General features: G+C 47.6%; 1 protein-coding gene across 1 annotated transcript in view; it reads left to right on the top strand.

Moving 5' to 3' along the window:
* The first annotated feature begins 1,110 nt into the window (after positions 1–1,110).
* The window catches only part of LOC119454523 (translation initiation factor IF-2-like), a 62,659-nt gene continuing 48,279 nt past the window's right edge, over positions 1,111–15,490 (top strand). Inside the window, exons 1-2 of the mRNA XM_037716428.2 lie at positions 1,111–1,185; positions 13,697–13,977. Of these exons, the coding sequence (XP_037572356.2) occupies positions 13,741–13,977 (237 nt within the window). The 5' untranslated portion in view covers positions 1,111–1,185; positions 13,697–13,740. The remainder of the gene's footprint in view (positions 1,186–13,696; positions 13,978–15,490) is intronic.

Raw genomic sequence — 15,490 nt, 5'->3', positions numbered from 1 at the left:
ACCGGCAGGTGCGAGTAGCGACGGCCTCAGCGATCGGTGGGCAACTATCTTCCATTCCTTTCAGAACGGGGCATTCTGTGGCTATTCAGAAAAATTTGGCTTTTGTTCGGCATAATAATGCATTTCTTCTCGTACACGTCACTTTAAAGTGGTTAGTTTTCGCGGTTTTGTGAGGTCGCGTGACAGACAGGCGAAGTGGGCATCGTCGGAAAACATTGGACCAATAGCAGAGGGCTAATGGTGAAAAGGCGTCGAATCAGGAATGATCATTTTTCTTCTGTGCGGTTTCATCATGCATAATCAGTGTGTACACGTTGTATCAGATGGGGAGCTATCACTGTTTTCGGCGTCACGTGACAGATAGGCGAAGTTGGGAGTGGCCCGAAAATGTTTTGACCAGTCGTGGAGGGTGATTGCAGAAATTTGAATCAAAACAGTTTGCAATCATTTTACGTTATAGCGCCCATAGGTTCCTCAAAGTAAACACTTCACAATAAGTTTTAACCAGTACTACTTCTTTCAATAAAGATTAGTCACATGCAATGTACAATCACGAGAGGAAAAAAACTGCAAAATGTCACATAACGAGCGCTGATCTTGCCGTCGGTCCTCCAACTTTAATAGCCTGCTGGTACCTTTGACATATAATTGCATAAACAAGCAAGAAGTCCCCATGAATAAATAAAACAAGTTTTCTTTGTTTAACAGTAATAAAAATATAGCTCTTTGCGCGATGCTTTTGTAGAGAATAAACTATTGTGATCGGCGAAATGATGCCAGCAAGGGGTTCGATCAAGATGTCCTGGCTCATCGTGAAAGATGGCCATCTCAAGGCACCTCATCCTAACCTTTAAATACACACACTAATCCTACAGCGCTATTTTTCACTGTAGCTAATATTGTTAGGAACTCCAAACTCAAATAAATTTATTATCAGAGAAGATCACTTTCATATTAATGATGCAAGCATGCTCAAGTACACTTGCGGACCCCAATCAGAGCATGGAGATGAACTTGAACTTGCAACGTTTTCGTATAGTTAGTGAAATAGGAAGCCCCATGACTGTAGCGGCTGCTCATGACTCGTTCTGGATGTGCAGGCCCCTTCGATCCAGACAGACGCAACTAAGGTCAAGCGCCGGCCGTCTTCTAAAGGTGCACCACCAGTTGGCAAGAGCCTTCCATGTGAGTTGCCTTCGCGTTGCATTACCAGCCGTGCTTTACTAGTATGGCACAATAAAGCATGCTTTAATGAACTAAGGGCAGACAGTCCGTGAACTTCGCCATCAAATGCCATGGCGTTAGCTTTTAGCGTTTCTGTGGTCCTTCGTACCACATTGCGTGGGTGGCTATCTTGCTGAGTAAACTTGGCGAATCCTCAAAGTACATGATCTCGAAGCTGATCCTCATATGAGCGCATCCTGACGAGCCCTTAGTTCTGCACCGTGGTCACGCGCGCGACCGCATGGTCACAGTCGGAGAAATCCTCCTCCATTACTGCAGAGAGCGATTACGCTACCCACCAGCACACAAAACACTGAATAAATCACAATACACCACTTGGCGACTACTTCAGACGCGAACTTTCCCTAACCCCGTGCTATACCACCGAATTTACCCCGATGCATACTCCCCACTCTGCACAGCCTGCGAGGCCCGCGCTGACCTCGATCACATCATCTGGGCATGCCCGAAAGCTACACCCACCAACACCCACCTCACTAACACTACACGCATAACTACGGCCGAGCAGTGGGAGACTTTGCTGCTCAGCTTGGACCCAGAAGAGCAGCTCTGGGCCGTCCGGATGGCCGAAGACGCCGTCAGAAAGCAAGGGCTGGCCGCCGTCTGAGGAAGGGGAGGCCTGGGGGGTTAATCTCCCAACCCCCGCCGCCCCAAGACCCCATAATGGACACAATAAAGTTTTATCTCTCTCTCTCTCTCATATGAGCGCACGATTAGTGTCCTCTGAAGAGCTTTATTGTAGGTTCGAATGCAGGGGTGATCATTAAAAGGTGAATCTGTGGACCTCTGCTGATACAATGGAGTGTACCACATGTCTTCCCGAGGGTTTTATTGTGGCTTGCGACCTAAGCTAATTGTCGAAGCAATGTACCAGCATCCACATGCTTTATAGCATTAACCAATAGGTGTGCCCAGCAGCATATATCTTAGCGCCTCTACAGGGAAGATATCGCGTGAGTTTGACACTCATCATCACCATATCAAAGGGCTACAGCATTCCTTACGCTGTGCCAAGACAATGCGACGATTGATCCCTCTTCAAGACTGAGGGCCCATCATTTGAGAAGACCGGAACTCATTCCAGACATTGGAAAAGCTGAAGCTGCTAATTTCTACTTCGTAATGTATTGCCAGCAATTTCACACAGAAAGGCACAATTCTCATGCTTTTAGAAGATACCCATGAGTGACGGGGCTGGTTACCTCAACTGAGCATGAAGAAACTGTCCTTATCAAGCCATGATCTCACCCAAACTATAGCGTAGGCTCGTGTGCTCACTTGGTTTGGGGAATGTGCGTGGTGTGATAGTGTGTTTCAGGGCACACCGACCGACTTCCTAAAGCTCACAATTAATATGTTATAGCCACATTTGTTTGCCACTAAAAGCGCCCTAAATAAAAAATAAAATGTTAGGGCTTGATTGGAACCTCATCGGTCTTGCGCGAGAGCAACAAGGAAGTGCCAATGTGCGAGCGATGGTACGAAGTAATCTGGCTCTGAAAGCTCGATTGGCGCATTGCAATCAGGGGCGGATCCAGGTTTTTTCTGAGGGGGGGGGGGGGGGGGGGTCAGCTTCTGTCAATGATGATGATGATGATGATAGTAGCCTTTCTCATTTACCGAAATGCACCGTTTCTGCTCACGATAAACCCGCGTTTTATACGGCTAGAGCAACACCTGTAGCCCGCCGTGGTGGCTAAGTCAGCTCAGGTGTTGCGCTGCTGAGCACGAGATAGCGGGATCGAATCCCGGCCGCGGCGGCGGCATTTCGATGGAGGCGAAATGCAAAAACGTCCATGTGCTTGCGTTGTAGTGCACGTTTAAGAACATCAGGTTGGCAGAATTAATCCCGAGCCTTCCACTACGGCGTGCCTCATAATCAGAACTGGTTTTGGCACGTAAAACCCCAGAAAGAGGAAGAAGCCCTATAGCGAAGCCAGGTATCGGTTTCTCCGAGCATAAAGGAAAAGGACGTTACCCAATACAGCCATGTGCTTGGCGGCTGTGCCTGATAATACAGGGTGTTCAAAACTAAGATTTATGGTTTTCTTAAAATTAGGCACTGGGAGGCACGCAAAGACCACCTGTGCTAATAACTTATGTGGCCAGGTGGGCACAAAGTGAGAGGATAATTATCACTGTGAGCAGCCGAATTCACTTAAGTTGAACAATTATTTTTTGTCGACTGCAGTAAGTGGGTATGTTTGTATTGAAAACTTAGAGACAGTAGTGTTTCTACACAGTATCGGTCGGAAGAATTATTCTAGAGTGTTCGTGCTCCGAGGTATCCGACTCCAAATTTCTATTGTCGTACTGCGAAGAGTTATGGAATCGACGCGGGAGTGGTTTATGCTTTGCGTTGCTGTGGAAGGGAGGCATTTTGAACGTTTTTAGGGCATTGACATCCTGATGGGTGAAATGTCATGAGATTCGTGCATGAGAACATCAAACTTAAAACGGCAGTATATATGAAATATTCGTTAGCATAGCTAAAAAAATGTCACAGTTTCGCCCTAAGGGCGAAGCAATGAATGCGATAGCAACACAGCAATGTCATACGAAGTAAGGTGAGCGGCTTTGGTAGCAATATGAATTGTAGTAAACATGAGCTGATTAAGTAAGCAGGTGTGCTGCGGCGTAAGTAGACCGACATGAAGAGAGACTCGATGACCACGAGAAGGCGCGTGTGAAACGGTGGTGTTGATGAAAAGCGCTTTCCGTGGGCAGCGCGTGCGAAGGGACACACCTGTAGCGCTGCACTGCCGATCCGGGCAGCATTGCATGTGTAGCGTGCGTTGGAAAATGTGGCCCGACTATTACTAACTGAATGAACAAGCGTGGTGCGCGCACAAACAAACATGAATAGATCACACTGAATGACTGCAGACAACGACTGTCAAAACGCTGGCAGCAAGCCCATACGCTGCAGCGGGCGAAGGTACGTGCGGTCTATCGCTTCAACGGAAACTGAGCGGCGAATGCACGGCGCATAGAAAGGTCAGAGCCGTGTGGAGATAAGAGACGGTGCGGCGAGCGACGAGCGCGGTTGTTGGCATAGTAGAAGTGCGCCCCCCCCCCCCCCCCCCCCCCCCCCGCTCCTTCCGGCGCTGGCTTCCCGCTTCCTTGCTTGCGCGTGGGAGAGATAAGAGACGGTGCGGTCGAGCGACGAGCGCGGTTGTTCCCCCCCCCCCCCCCCCCTCGCTCCCTCCGGCGCTGGCTTCCCGCTTCGTTGCTTGCGCGTGGGAGATTGAGTGCGTTCGCTCTCCGTGATAGCGCGCGTCCCCGCACGCTTCCGCTCGAGCATACGGCGCGCGGTGAAGATTTTATCTATACGGAACCTCACCGCGACGGCGACGGCGACGCCGACGGCAGAAATCCGGTTGAAGTGTCCATATAATTGCTATCGCAATAAAAGGTTTCTGTTATTGATGGTGAAGTTGTTGCTTTCGATTTCAATAAAACTTAGTATTGTATTGCTGGAAATCAGCAGTAACTTTATTTGCGTAGCCCAGGAAATGACCATGCCCGGTCGTCTAGTCACCATTACGCACGCGCATTGCCCTCCGGCTTCTCCGCTCGCGCCCTTATCTCGGCATGGCAGCTGCCGCCAGCTTTACAGGCTGCGCGGTCGTGTGTTATGACAGCGGTTACGGGTTCTTCGATTTCTTTTATTTCGCCAGCCGTCAGGGGAAGGGGGACAGTTATCTTAGCCAATGCCTACGCCGCGTTGTCAGACTAAACGCCGCACCCAACAGCCGCGTCACATCATGGAGGAGCTTTGCGCCAATCCTCACTCTCTTGCATGCGTAATCATGCGAACGACAATTAAAATTTGGAGTTGGATATCTCGGAGAACAGACATGCAAGAATAATTCTATTAAGTGAAACTGTGTAGAAACACGGCTGCCTCTAACTTTTCAATACAAACATACACACTTACTGCAGTCGATAAATAGTTAATTATTCAATTTTAGGTAATATTCGGCTGCTGACAGCAATAATTATTATCTCACTTTGTGTCTCCCTGGCCACATAACTTATTTGCGCAGGTGGTCTTTACGTGCCTCCCACTGCCTAATTTCAAGAACACCATAAAGCTTAGTTTTGAACACCCGGTATATCTAGCCTGTATTGTTTTTAAAAATAAAATTTGGGATGATCTGTCGCAGGTTTGTTATAAATGCGTAAGCACGGGTCCATCTTTGGAGTTCTGTTGGGACATCTTGATTTCCTTAAGAAGATTCTTTGTATTCGGCTGAGACACCTTCGTTTGCTTTGGAGCTCCAACGCGGCAACCACTACCCTGGTTGTTTACGATATGCGAATCACCGCGTATGAAGAAGACTCACGACGCCACCTACAAGAACGATGTGGCCTAGTAGCCAAGAGCGCGAGCCAGCGTGTACATGTTTTGCTTCCCACGCGACATCATCCTTTTACACAACGCGCGCATCTGCTCCCGTTTCTCTAACCACGCGTGGTTAGCGGCCAACGCCCGCGCGCTGGCGTTGGCCGCTGACGTCACGCTCCCCAACTTCGCAGCCGCTGCTCGAGGCTTCGCCCCGCTCCGCGAGAACGGCCACTCAGATAAACGGATCCGACGGCTTTGAGCCTCCTATGCTTAATGTACGACAATAAAACTGCGAAGTTACAATGAAAAATTTGTAGCGTACGTACTGTGCTCGTACTGGATATTGTCAACGTGTAACTGTGATCACACTTCTTTCTGGGGTTTTACGTGCCAAAACCAGTGATCACACTGAGTGCTACAGTTAAAAAAAAAAGTTGCCTATGCGAAGTTCTTAGTTTAGCTGTTAGTTGTTATTATTTATATGTAAACACTTCAGCGAGAGATCTATTTCATTAAGCAGGTTGGTCGCGGAACCGATGACAGCCAATGAGGCAACCGATGACACCCCAATCGGGAACTGAGTTGATCAGTTGCGAAGGCGCTCGCGCGGACATCTGCGTGCTTGGAAAAAGGCACGTGCCCTCGTTCATTCGACGCCACCGATGGGAAGAGTAAGGCACGGCCGGCGCCAGGAGGTCCAAGGTGTTCATGAGAAAAATAACTACGGCAACTTCGCGACACCACACCCCTACGGAATACAACTAAGCTTGTGAGCGAGCTAGCTTTACTTCTACATGGCTCATACCACTGGTACTCGCGAAAAATAATTTTGAAGAATGCTGGCGGCCATATTTTTTTTTTGCGACAGGGCCATTTCCCTGTCAGCGAGGGGGCCATGCAGAAATATGAGGGGGGGGGGGGGTCAGGACATCCGGACATCCCCCCTGGATCCGCGCCTGATTGCAATTGCTTGCTGTTAGAAAAAAGTTGTCGCAGTTTCACCTGAAAGGCGAAGCATTAATTGCGATAGCAAACTTGTAGAGAGCTATACGGAGTAATGATATTAGCTTTATCAGCTGTATAAACTTGGACATGCAGCAGCATCGGCAACACGCAGAACTGTTGTCGACGCCATCGGCGTTTTGCCCGTGTTCGCTCAAAATGCGTGCGGCGTTGGTGACTGTTGCCGGAGCCTCTGATATAAATAGGCACTGCGTGCCGCAGCTAAACGTCGCCTCCCTTCCCTGCTCCTCCCCCACGGCCTTTCGCTCGTCGGAAGAAGGCGCGTTTGCTCTACATACATGGTGATTGTGAAGGAGAACAGAGACGCCTACTTCTGCAGCCCTTAAGCGAGCACGGCGCAGAACGCGCGTTTGTTCTCCGCCGTGCGTTCACTCCCCGTGAAAGACGCGCCCCTCGCGCTCTTTCACTCGCACATACAGCGTTCGGCGCGCGGCGACGATTTCTTCTCCAAATGACGTCATACGGAACCTCAAGGCGGCGGCGACGGCAGAAATCTGCTTTTGAGTGTCCATATAATTGCTATCGCAATAAAAGGGCAGCACGAAGGGCAACGCTGCTTCGTTGCCTAAGCACTCCATGTCTGTCAGGGTAGAAGGTAACAGAGGCCCCAGCACCAGCAATTTCGGATGCATTGTAAAAAAAGACGCAGTTTCGCCCGGAAGGCGACGCAGTGATTGAAATAGTAATTTAATGGACAGCTATATGATGTAAGGATAACAGTTTTCTCGGACGTATAAGCTTGTAAACGTAGGCATATTAAATAAATTAAAAGCATGGTGTCAGGCCTGCACAAGCAAACATGAACAGATCTCACTCGATGACAGCGGAAACTCGCTGTCAGAACGCTGGAGTGAGTAAGCGCGCCTGCAGCAGCGAGCGAATTGACCTTCGTGTTTGCGCTCGCATCAACGCGAACGAAACCGCGAAAACAGCGCAGCGCGGACTCTGTCACCGCCGCACATGGCTTGAAAGATACAGCGTCTCGGGCAAGCGCGATTTCATAATTTCTAGGCAGCACAGCGGGGCGTTGCATTTCAGGAGTCACCCGATTCTTACGCGCCGGCGCGAGTAACAATGGGTATGAGAGAGAAATACTGGGGGCTTCTCTCCTTAAATATCTGTCCTTGGCTAGGTACTACGGAGGAGAAGTTCCTTTGCTCATTTTGTACGCGTCTGTTCCTAGGCGTGCCGGTATCGAGTTTGCTTACGCTCAGACGCTGGCTACAAGCGCGCTTAACCAGGTGAAGCAGTGGACACTGAGGCCCCATATTGATCGCTGTGTCTAAATGTACGTCGGACGTACGCGAATCCCAGAATCTAAAGGTACGTCGGACAGACTTTCTCATTCCGGCAGCTCTCGTGTTAAGTCAGTCATGCTGGATTATAGCTTTCTCGAGCCTTATTGCGCTCTAGCTTGAAAATACCATCACTTATTTTTACGGGGAAGCAGTAGGGACCATACTATATAGACCGGGCCTGCTCTCCTGCAGCAGTCTCTTCGCTCGTGCCAGGCTAGATACGTCGGACGTACCTGCTTTGCTTCCGTTTCGCTAGTTCCGCGGCTCTCGCCTACCAATTTCTGCACACTTCTTTGCAGAAGGACGTTTATGGAACTCAAAGGGGACCATTAAAATTGTTTTGAAAGTCACGGAGAGCAGTGTACGAAAAACCTGCCACGAGCGAAGATACTGCTCCAGGAGAGTAGGCCTGGTCTCTACTACGCCCCTACTGCTCCTCCTGGAAAATCAGTGATGTTATTTTGAAGCTAGAGCGCAGTAAGGCGCGAGAAAGATAAAATCCGGCATGACTGACTCAGCACGAGCGCCGCAGGCCCGAGAGTCTTTCCAACGTACCTTTACGTTCTGGGATTCGCGTACGTGCGCCGGCAGGCAGCGTCGGAGCGTAAACAAACTCGATGCCGGCACGCCTAGGGACAAACGAATACAAAACGAGCAAAGAAACTTATCCGTAGCAGCAAGGAGCAAAAGCCCCCAGAATTTTTCTCGTACTCGCGCCTGCGCACAAGCGTTGGGCGACTCCTGAAATGCCACGCCCCGCTGTGCTGCCTAGCAATTGTAAAGTCACCGCTGGGGCGGTCCCCGCAGCGTAGGACACGCCCCCACTCCCTTCCCTCGCCCCGTAGCCTTGCGACCCCGGTGGGCCAAAGCAAAACGCCCCTCCGCCCATCCCGCCCTTCCTACCCTTCCTCCGGATCATTGCGCACTACTGGAAGACGGCGCGTATCCTTCCCACTTTCCTACCTTGCATGCGCAAGATTGAACCGTGATCGCCGGCTCACCCTCGCACACTTTCCCTCGCACATACAGCATACGGCGCGCGGCGGCGATTTTATCGTCCTTGGACTTTATACGAAACCAAACGGCGACGGCGACGGCAGAGATGCACCTGGAGTGTACATATAACTGCTATCGCAATAAATCGTTTTTTTTTAATTCGCGCGTCCCTTTCTCATTTATGGGGCGAATAGCAACGGTGGCTCAACTTGCTTTCAGACTTGACCACGCAACATGGGTCGGCGAGGTGCTAAAGGCGGAGGTGTGCATCACCGCTGGTGACGTCAGCACCAGGCGCGTAGCCAGGGGGGGGGGGGGGCTGATGGGGCTTCAGCCCCCCCCCCCCCCGAAATTTTTTCGTGCCGGCATGCACCGCCGACCAAAACTACCACCGACGCCGGGAATAATAATAATAATAATAATAATAATAATAATAATAATAATAATAATAATAATAATAATAATAATAATTAATAATAATTTATTTTCCATGAAAAGAATTACATGGTGGGGTTCTGGATAAAAAGTTGCATGCAGGGAACTTGACCAGCCCAAAAACCCATCGAAGGCAACAGAGGGTGTCGGGCCCTCACATGTGAGTAAACAGATGGGAAAGTGTCAATTTACAAAAAAATGTGTATACGAGACAGGTAGTAATACACTTTAGCAATTAGAAAAACAAGTAGTCTGCATTAACAAGGAAATATTGAATTTATACATGAGCAATATAGATTACATAAAGAAAGTCTTATTATACGAAAACAGGAAGAAAAATAGGGGAAAAAAACATAACATAACTATATTCAGTGCAGCATAAGCTAAAGCAAATAAAGGGGGGAAAAGTCATACAGTATTGCATATGAACAAACTCATTAAACAACAAGGATTAGTTGGACTGAAAGCAGTTGTGCAGGCTGCATAAGGACAGAAGGTCTATTTCTCGTAAGGCGAGGTTATTGAGTAAAGTCGGAAGTGTATGTCGAAGCATTTGTTGACCATAATTCGTTCTTAAGTGCGGAATGTTCCATTGTTCAGGTGTCCTTGTGTCATAGGCTGCGAAACGTTCGTGTAGGCGAGCTATGTTCAATCATTCTGTATTCTGTCTACAATGTCTTTTTCACGCTCGAAAGACATTTCGGCACGAACATTGCGTACTCGGGCTGGATTTCGCGGCACCTGGGGTGGATTTCATGGCACCTGCGGTCACGTAACGCAAGGAGCCCCATCCGAGCACAAATTTTCAAGGGCTTTTCGATAGCGAGCGGGCGCGTTGTAGCATCTCGCCGCGGCCGCGGAATCTATACGGAGCGCATGGATTTCAATTCCGAAACTGTATGGGTGTAACGTTCTCATAAACTTTTGACGCGAAAGGTGCACTGACATTTCCAAAGACGTGCTTTAAAAGATTTTCAATTCTGGAACTTTATGGGGTTAATGCTGTTATAAACTTGGACCAACATGCGTGCACTGGAGCCCTCGTGTCCAAGCCGTTCCAGAAATGAAAGCACGCGCTCGCAATCTTCCACACACACGAACATACTAAATATTACCGTGACTGTGAGCTAGCAGCTGATAATTTTCTCCAAACATTTTCAGGACGCGTGCCCAATGTGATCGATCAGCTGGACCAGGGCAGGTAAAGTAAAATTTGAGAAAACAGGAGAAAGGAAATTGCCTATTATTGAGGAAATTCTTTTTGCGGGCTACAAGGTCTGGCTCTCGTTGGCCACAGGGACAGTGGCCCTATGGATTTAAGCATAGGCCGCGCTGAAAATACAGGTATTTTCAGAGCGCTTCTTCGCTTGCGAGCTGATTGTGGAGATACATATCTGAAGAACCATTTGGAAAGTTGCCCCAGTAATGCCTCGTATTTAAGCCCAGATGCACAAAAACAAATTATAGAAATCTGTGCCGAAATTATCAAAGAAAGCCTAGTTGCAAAAGCACGCTGCTTCTCCATACTTGCTGACGAAACGACGGACATCGCTGGAATCGAACAGCCTACTGTTTGTGCAAGGTACCTAAACAAGGCTGCCAACGGCATCGAGGGATTGTTTTAGGTTTTACCACCGGAATAGATGCCCTCTCCCTTTGCGACTGCAGGTTCTATGTAAATGTGTACAAACTGTTGCAGATTCTAGTCACCCTTCCAGTGACCACTGCCAGCGCAGAGAGAATATTTTTTAACAAGAGTTTACTGAAAAACTACTTGCGCTCTACAATGTCTGTGGAACGCATGGTTAGACTGGTACTTCTATACACCCACAGAGACGTCGGCATCAACGTGTCTTAAGTGATTGACCGCTTCGCTCAACTTCCCCGCCGAGAGAAGTTTGTCCTTTAGATAGCAAAGCAGCAAAAATCAATGCAAGTAAAAAGCTCTGTTCCTTCACGTCCATAAGCTCGTAATTATGAAAACGTATGACTGTTGGTTAGCTTTTAAAGCAGCAGAAAATTTAGCCGTTTATTCTAGCAGTTAGCGTCATGATCAAAATTATCATGCGAATACGGAAATTAGGAGGACAAATAACCAATTTTGACCGACCTTGCTCATTGAAAGCCCGGCCCACGCGGCGTTTGCCAAAAACACACTCGGATATTGGGTAGTAACTTGCCGCATCATCTGTGGCTTTCGTTTGGCCTTTTCTTTCCTTTTTAGCTACCTGATTTTATTTCTTTTTTGAAACGAAGCAAAACCCTCCTTTAATTATGCACCCAAAATTTAACTGCGTGCAGGCAGTTAAATTACACATTTTCGTACTCATTTCTGCATTATTCCTCTATTATTCTACCTGTATGGTGCTGTCGCGACCGCTGCATGGCCCGAGTACATATCACGATTTCTGCGATCATAGTTTTGTTCTTGCCTAGATCTTCTGTCTTTCTGTGCGCAAAGTTTACTACCTCTGACTCCGCAACCTGTTTATGTGTCTTGTTTGACGCATAATATACAGTGACGTTTGCTTAAATACGTAGGTTTATTGGAGACTTAGACGTATATTTAAATATCTTGTTGCGAGGTGTTGTGTATACAAGCAGTGAACTTTGTTTCCAGCGACTCTTTTTTGCCCTTTAGCGAGTTGTATCTTCGCATTTGTATATTCCATTCTATCTTCGCATATCTAATGTACATTTTGCAGAACTCCTACTTTTATGTGACTGCCACAGATACGACGATGAGAGGATTGCCCTTCGGACGGCTTTGGGGCACTTAAACGACGCACGAGCGCGTGGCCTCGTGCGTCTGCTATGTGCAGGGCTACAAAGGCACTGCTGTGCTTTTTGAAGTGCGGAAGCCTGTATGACCGCCTGTGACGAAACTCAGCGATGAACGCTTAACTGTAAATGTGCAACGTGTGAACTGTGAACTTCTCTCTTCCTTCTCTTTCAATCCCTTCTCCCCCTTCCCCCGTGCAGGGTAGCCTACCGGGCTCAGCATGGTTAACCTCCCTGCCTTTCCCTTATGACTTCTCCCTCTCTCTCTCTCCTACTTTTTATTTGTACACACTGTTGCGAGTATAATCTCGGTGTAATTACAATACACGACCCGTAACAGCTGCTCCTGCGCAATCTATTGCAACGAGGGACAGCGTCATTGAGGGTTTTTTCCTGGCCGTTGCATATGTGCAAAATTGTAAACAAGGTTCTTGAATGACGAAGATTCATCAAAATATTTGTCCTCAACTTATTCATTTCATGGCCTTTACGTTCTTCATATCAGCTGTATACACAGCTTTGCTGGTTTCGAACTGATATATTTCTAATGTCCGTGTGATATTTTCTTTCGTTATTAAATAGACAAAAAAAAAACGCGGCCGCATTGATATCAGTTATTTCTGCCAAAATTTTTAGGACATATGAATATATTCTTTTATGAAAAAATACTTATTTTACTTGAGAGTGCATAGCGTTCAATAATTCGTTTGCAGCATCTAACATACAATGGCATTGGCAATGCAGTTATTATTCATGTATTTGATCCCTCGACAACTTCTATAAGGAGGAGGCCGCGCTGCAACCTGAGCCCCCCCCCCCCCCCCCCCGAACAAAATTTCTGGCTACGCCACTGGTCAGCACCTCTCGTACCAAAGATGGCGCCACAGGGCGCAACCACATGGCGCATGCCAAAGTGTGCTGAGGTCATTATTGTAAAGTTCCCTTGCCTCAGAATTGGGCAACTTGGTACCGTAGCATTCTCTGAAACTCGGCAATTTTATTCACGTTTTATTTACGCCAACTTAACCTCACCACTTTTTTAGACATGGCAGCTGCAGAAAACGTATGAAGACCTTTGTGTAGTCACTTTTCATGGCCTTTTTGCTTTTGAGATTTGCAGGTATGTGAAGTCTGCTGCAACGAATTTTTTTTTGAAGTGAAAACCATATCGCGTTAAAATCGAAGTACCACAAAATTTTGACAAATGTTTACTTCAGATAATGAAGCCAATAATGGTTTCTTGCGTTTTCTAAGGGCCCGGAACTTGTGAAACCTACTCTAAAATATGGGTGTTGCCCACATAGCTTAGTCGTCCATGCGCCATTCTCACATGACGCGGTAAACTTTTTCCTATATACATATATTTACCACGTTCTGCCTCAGTTGCACATTTTTTCATAAGTATTTCCCCGAGAAATTGTGGCTGTGTTAGATCATTTCACCTCCACCGAACAGAAGTTGTCTACATAGACTTCAATGGTATTCTGTATCCTACCACTTATTGCTTCCATCTAGAGTTTCTGCAAATGCTAGCTGTGGCGACTTTCTCGCCTTTGATTGTCCACAGCAGCATCCCACGCACCAGTACAGCGTCCTGCAGGGCGGCTGTCCATGGCCATCAAGCCCAGGGCAGTCATGGTGCGGCCTAGTTCTGGAACCACGACTGCAGCTGCCACCACGTTTGCCAGGGACACCCAACGTCCTACAGGGCTGCTGTCGTTGGCCAGCAAGCCCAGGGCAGTCCCGGTGTGTCCCAGTGCGGCAACTAAGACTGCGGCTGACACCAAGTTTGCCAGAGAGGCACCAGTGAGGCCATCGGCCGCCCGAAAAGGTGTTCAGCAACCACAGGTGATGACCACTGGTTTATTGCAACCCGCTACATCGAGTTTGTCAGACACTGCAAGACCGTTTGCAGACTGGCATAAACGGGCAGAAAGTAAACTGCACATGGTAAAACAAATTGCATAAGAGAGGATAAAAACACAAAAAATTGTACTTCGTGAAAGCACAACTTCCTAAAGGCCTCTCACGTTCGAGGCAATCAGACTCTTCAAACCGCTAAATTGCGTAAAATGTGGATACATAAAATGTTGACAGTCGTGCAGTTCATTTTCATTGTAAGAAAGACGCTAGTTTAAACGCATCTTTACCAATCATATATTTCCTTACCATGTACTAGTTAACCAGAAGGAATTCTTCCGATAGTAGCTGTACTAAAATACCGTAAGGTAGTTTTTAACCCTAATCAAGTATTCTCTGCCATCAGGCTTTACCTTACATGTGAAAATGGATGTACGAAACAGACGTGCGCCCTCATAGCTCAGTCAAAAAACATAGCACAGATGGACTTGCAGCAATTGCATAGTTATCATATCGTTTAAGTGCACTCTAAAAATGCATTACGTATTACTACACAACCCTAATATCTCGTTTATATTTGTTGAAAATAAGGGGCACGTAACGCGTGGGCAATGTTCAAAGTATGCAGACGTATTACGGATATTGTAGTAAATTATTTATGCAAGCGATCTGGACGTTTGTAATGTGTTTACATTACAACGCAGAACAACGCAGTTATTATGCTGCTGCGTTGGGAGAAGTGTGAAAGTAACCTAGACTAAGTTAACCGAAACTGAGGCAGGAGAAACACTATGGCCAACCTTCTGGCTAAGCAAATTGTGTGTGAACGAATTACGACCTTTCTAAAAATGGCTGTACATGTAACCATTTTCGAGTATGTGGCCTAATTACAAACTAAAGCTTTTATTGCAACTTCTCTAATAAACAGCTTATCTGGAAATTGGGTTGCGAATCAGACGGGTCGCATAAGTTTTCTGAAAGCTTTATTGCGATAGCAATTATATGGACACTCAAAGCGGATTTCTGCCGTCGGCGTCGCCCTCGTTGTCGCCGTGAGGTTCCGTATGACGGCAACGGCGAGTAAATCGTCACCGCGCGCTATATGCTGTATGTGCGAGTGAAAGCGCGCGAGAGACGCGCACTTTCAGGGGGAGCGAACGCACGGCGCAGAGCAAACGCGCGTTTTGCGCCGTACGCCCTGAAAGGCTGCAGAATTAAGCGTCTCTTTCCTCCTTTACAACACCTTTACAATGACCTTATATATATATATATATATATATATATATATACAGAGCAAACGCGACTTCTTCCGTCGCGCGACAGGCCGTGGGGGGACGGGAGGGAGGGAGGGGAGGCAAGTTTAGCTGTGGCACCAAATACGCAATTATATAAAAAAACGTTGCGAGGCGACAAGGTGGTAAAGACTTCCGACGCGGCTCGACGAGTGTCCCGTTCTGATCCCGTCGAAAATCTCCGAGCCGCCCTCAGAGGCACCGGCAAC

This window comes from Dermacentor silvarum, chromosome 5 (genome assembly GCF_013339745.2).
Source record: "Dermacentor silvarum isolate Dsil-2018 chromosome 5, BIME_Dsil_1.4, whole genome shotgun sequence".
Taxonomy (NCBI): domain Eukaryota; kingdom Metazoa; phylum Arthropoda; class Arachnida; order Ixodida; family Ixodidae; genus Dermacentor; species Dermacentor silvarum.
The sequence above is the reverse complement of the archived record's forward strand: the minus strand, read 5'-3'. Positions and strand labels throughout refer to the sequence as shown.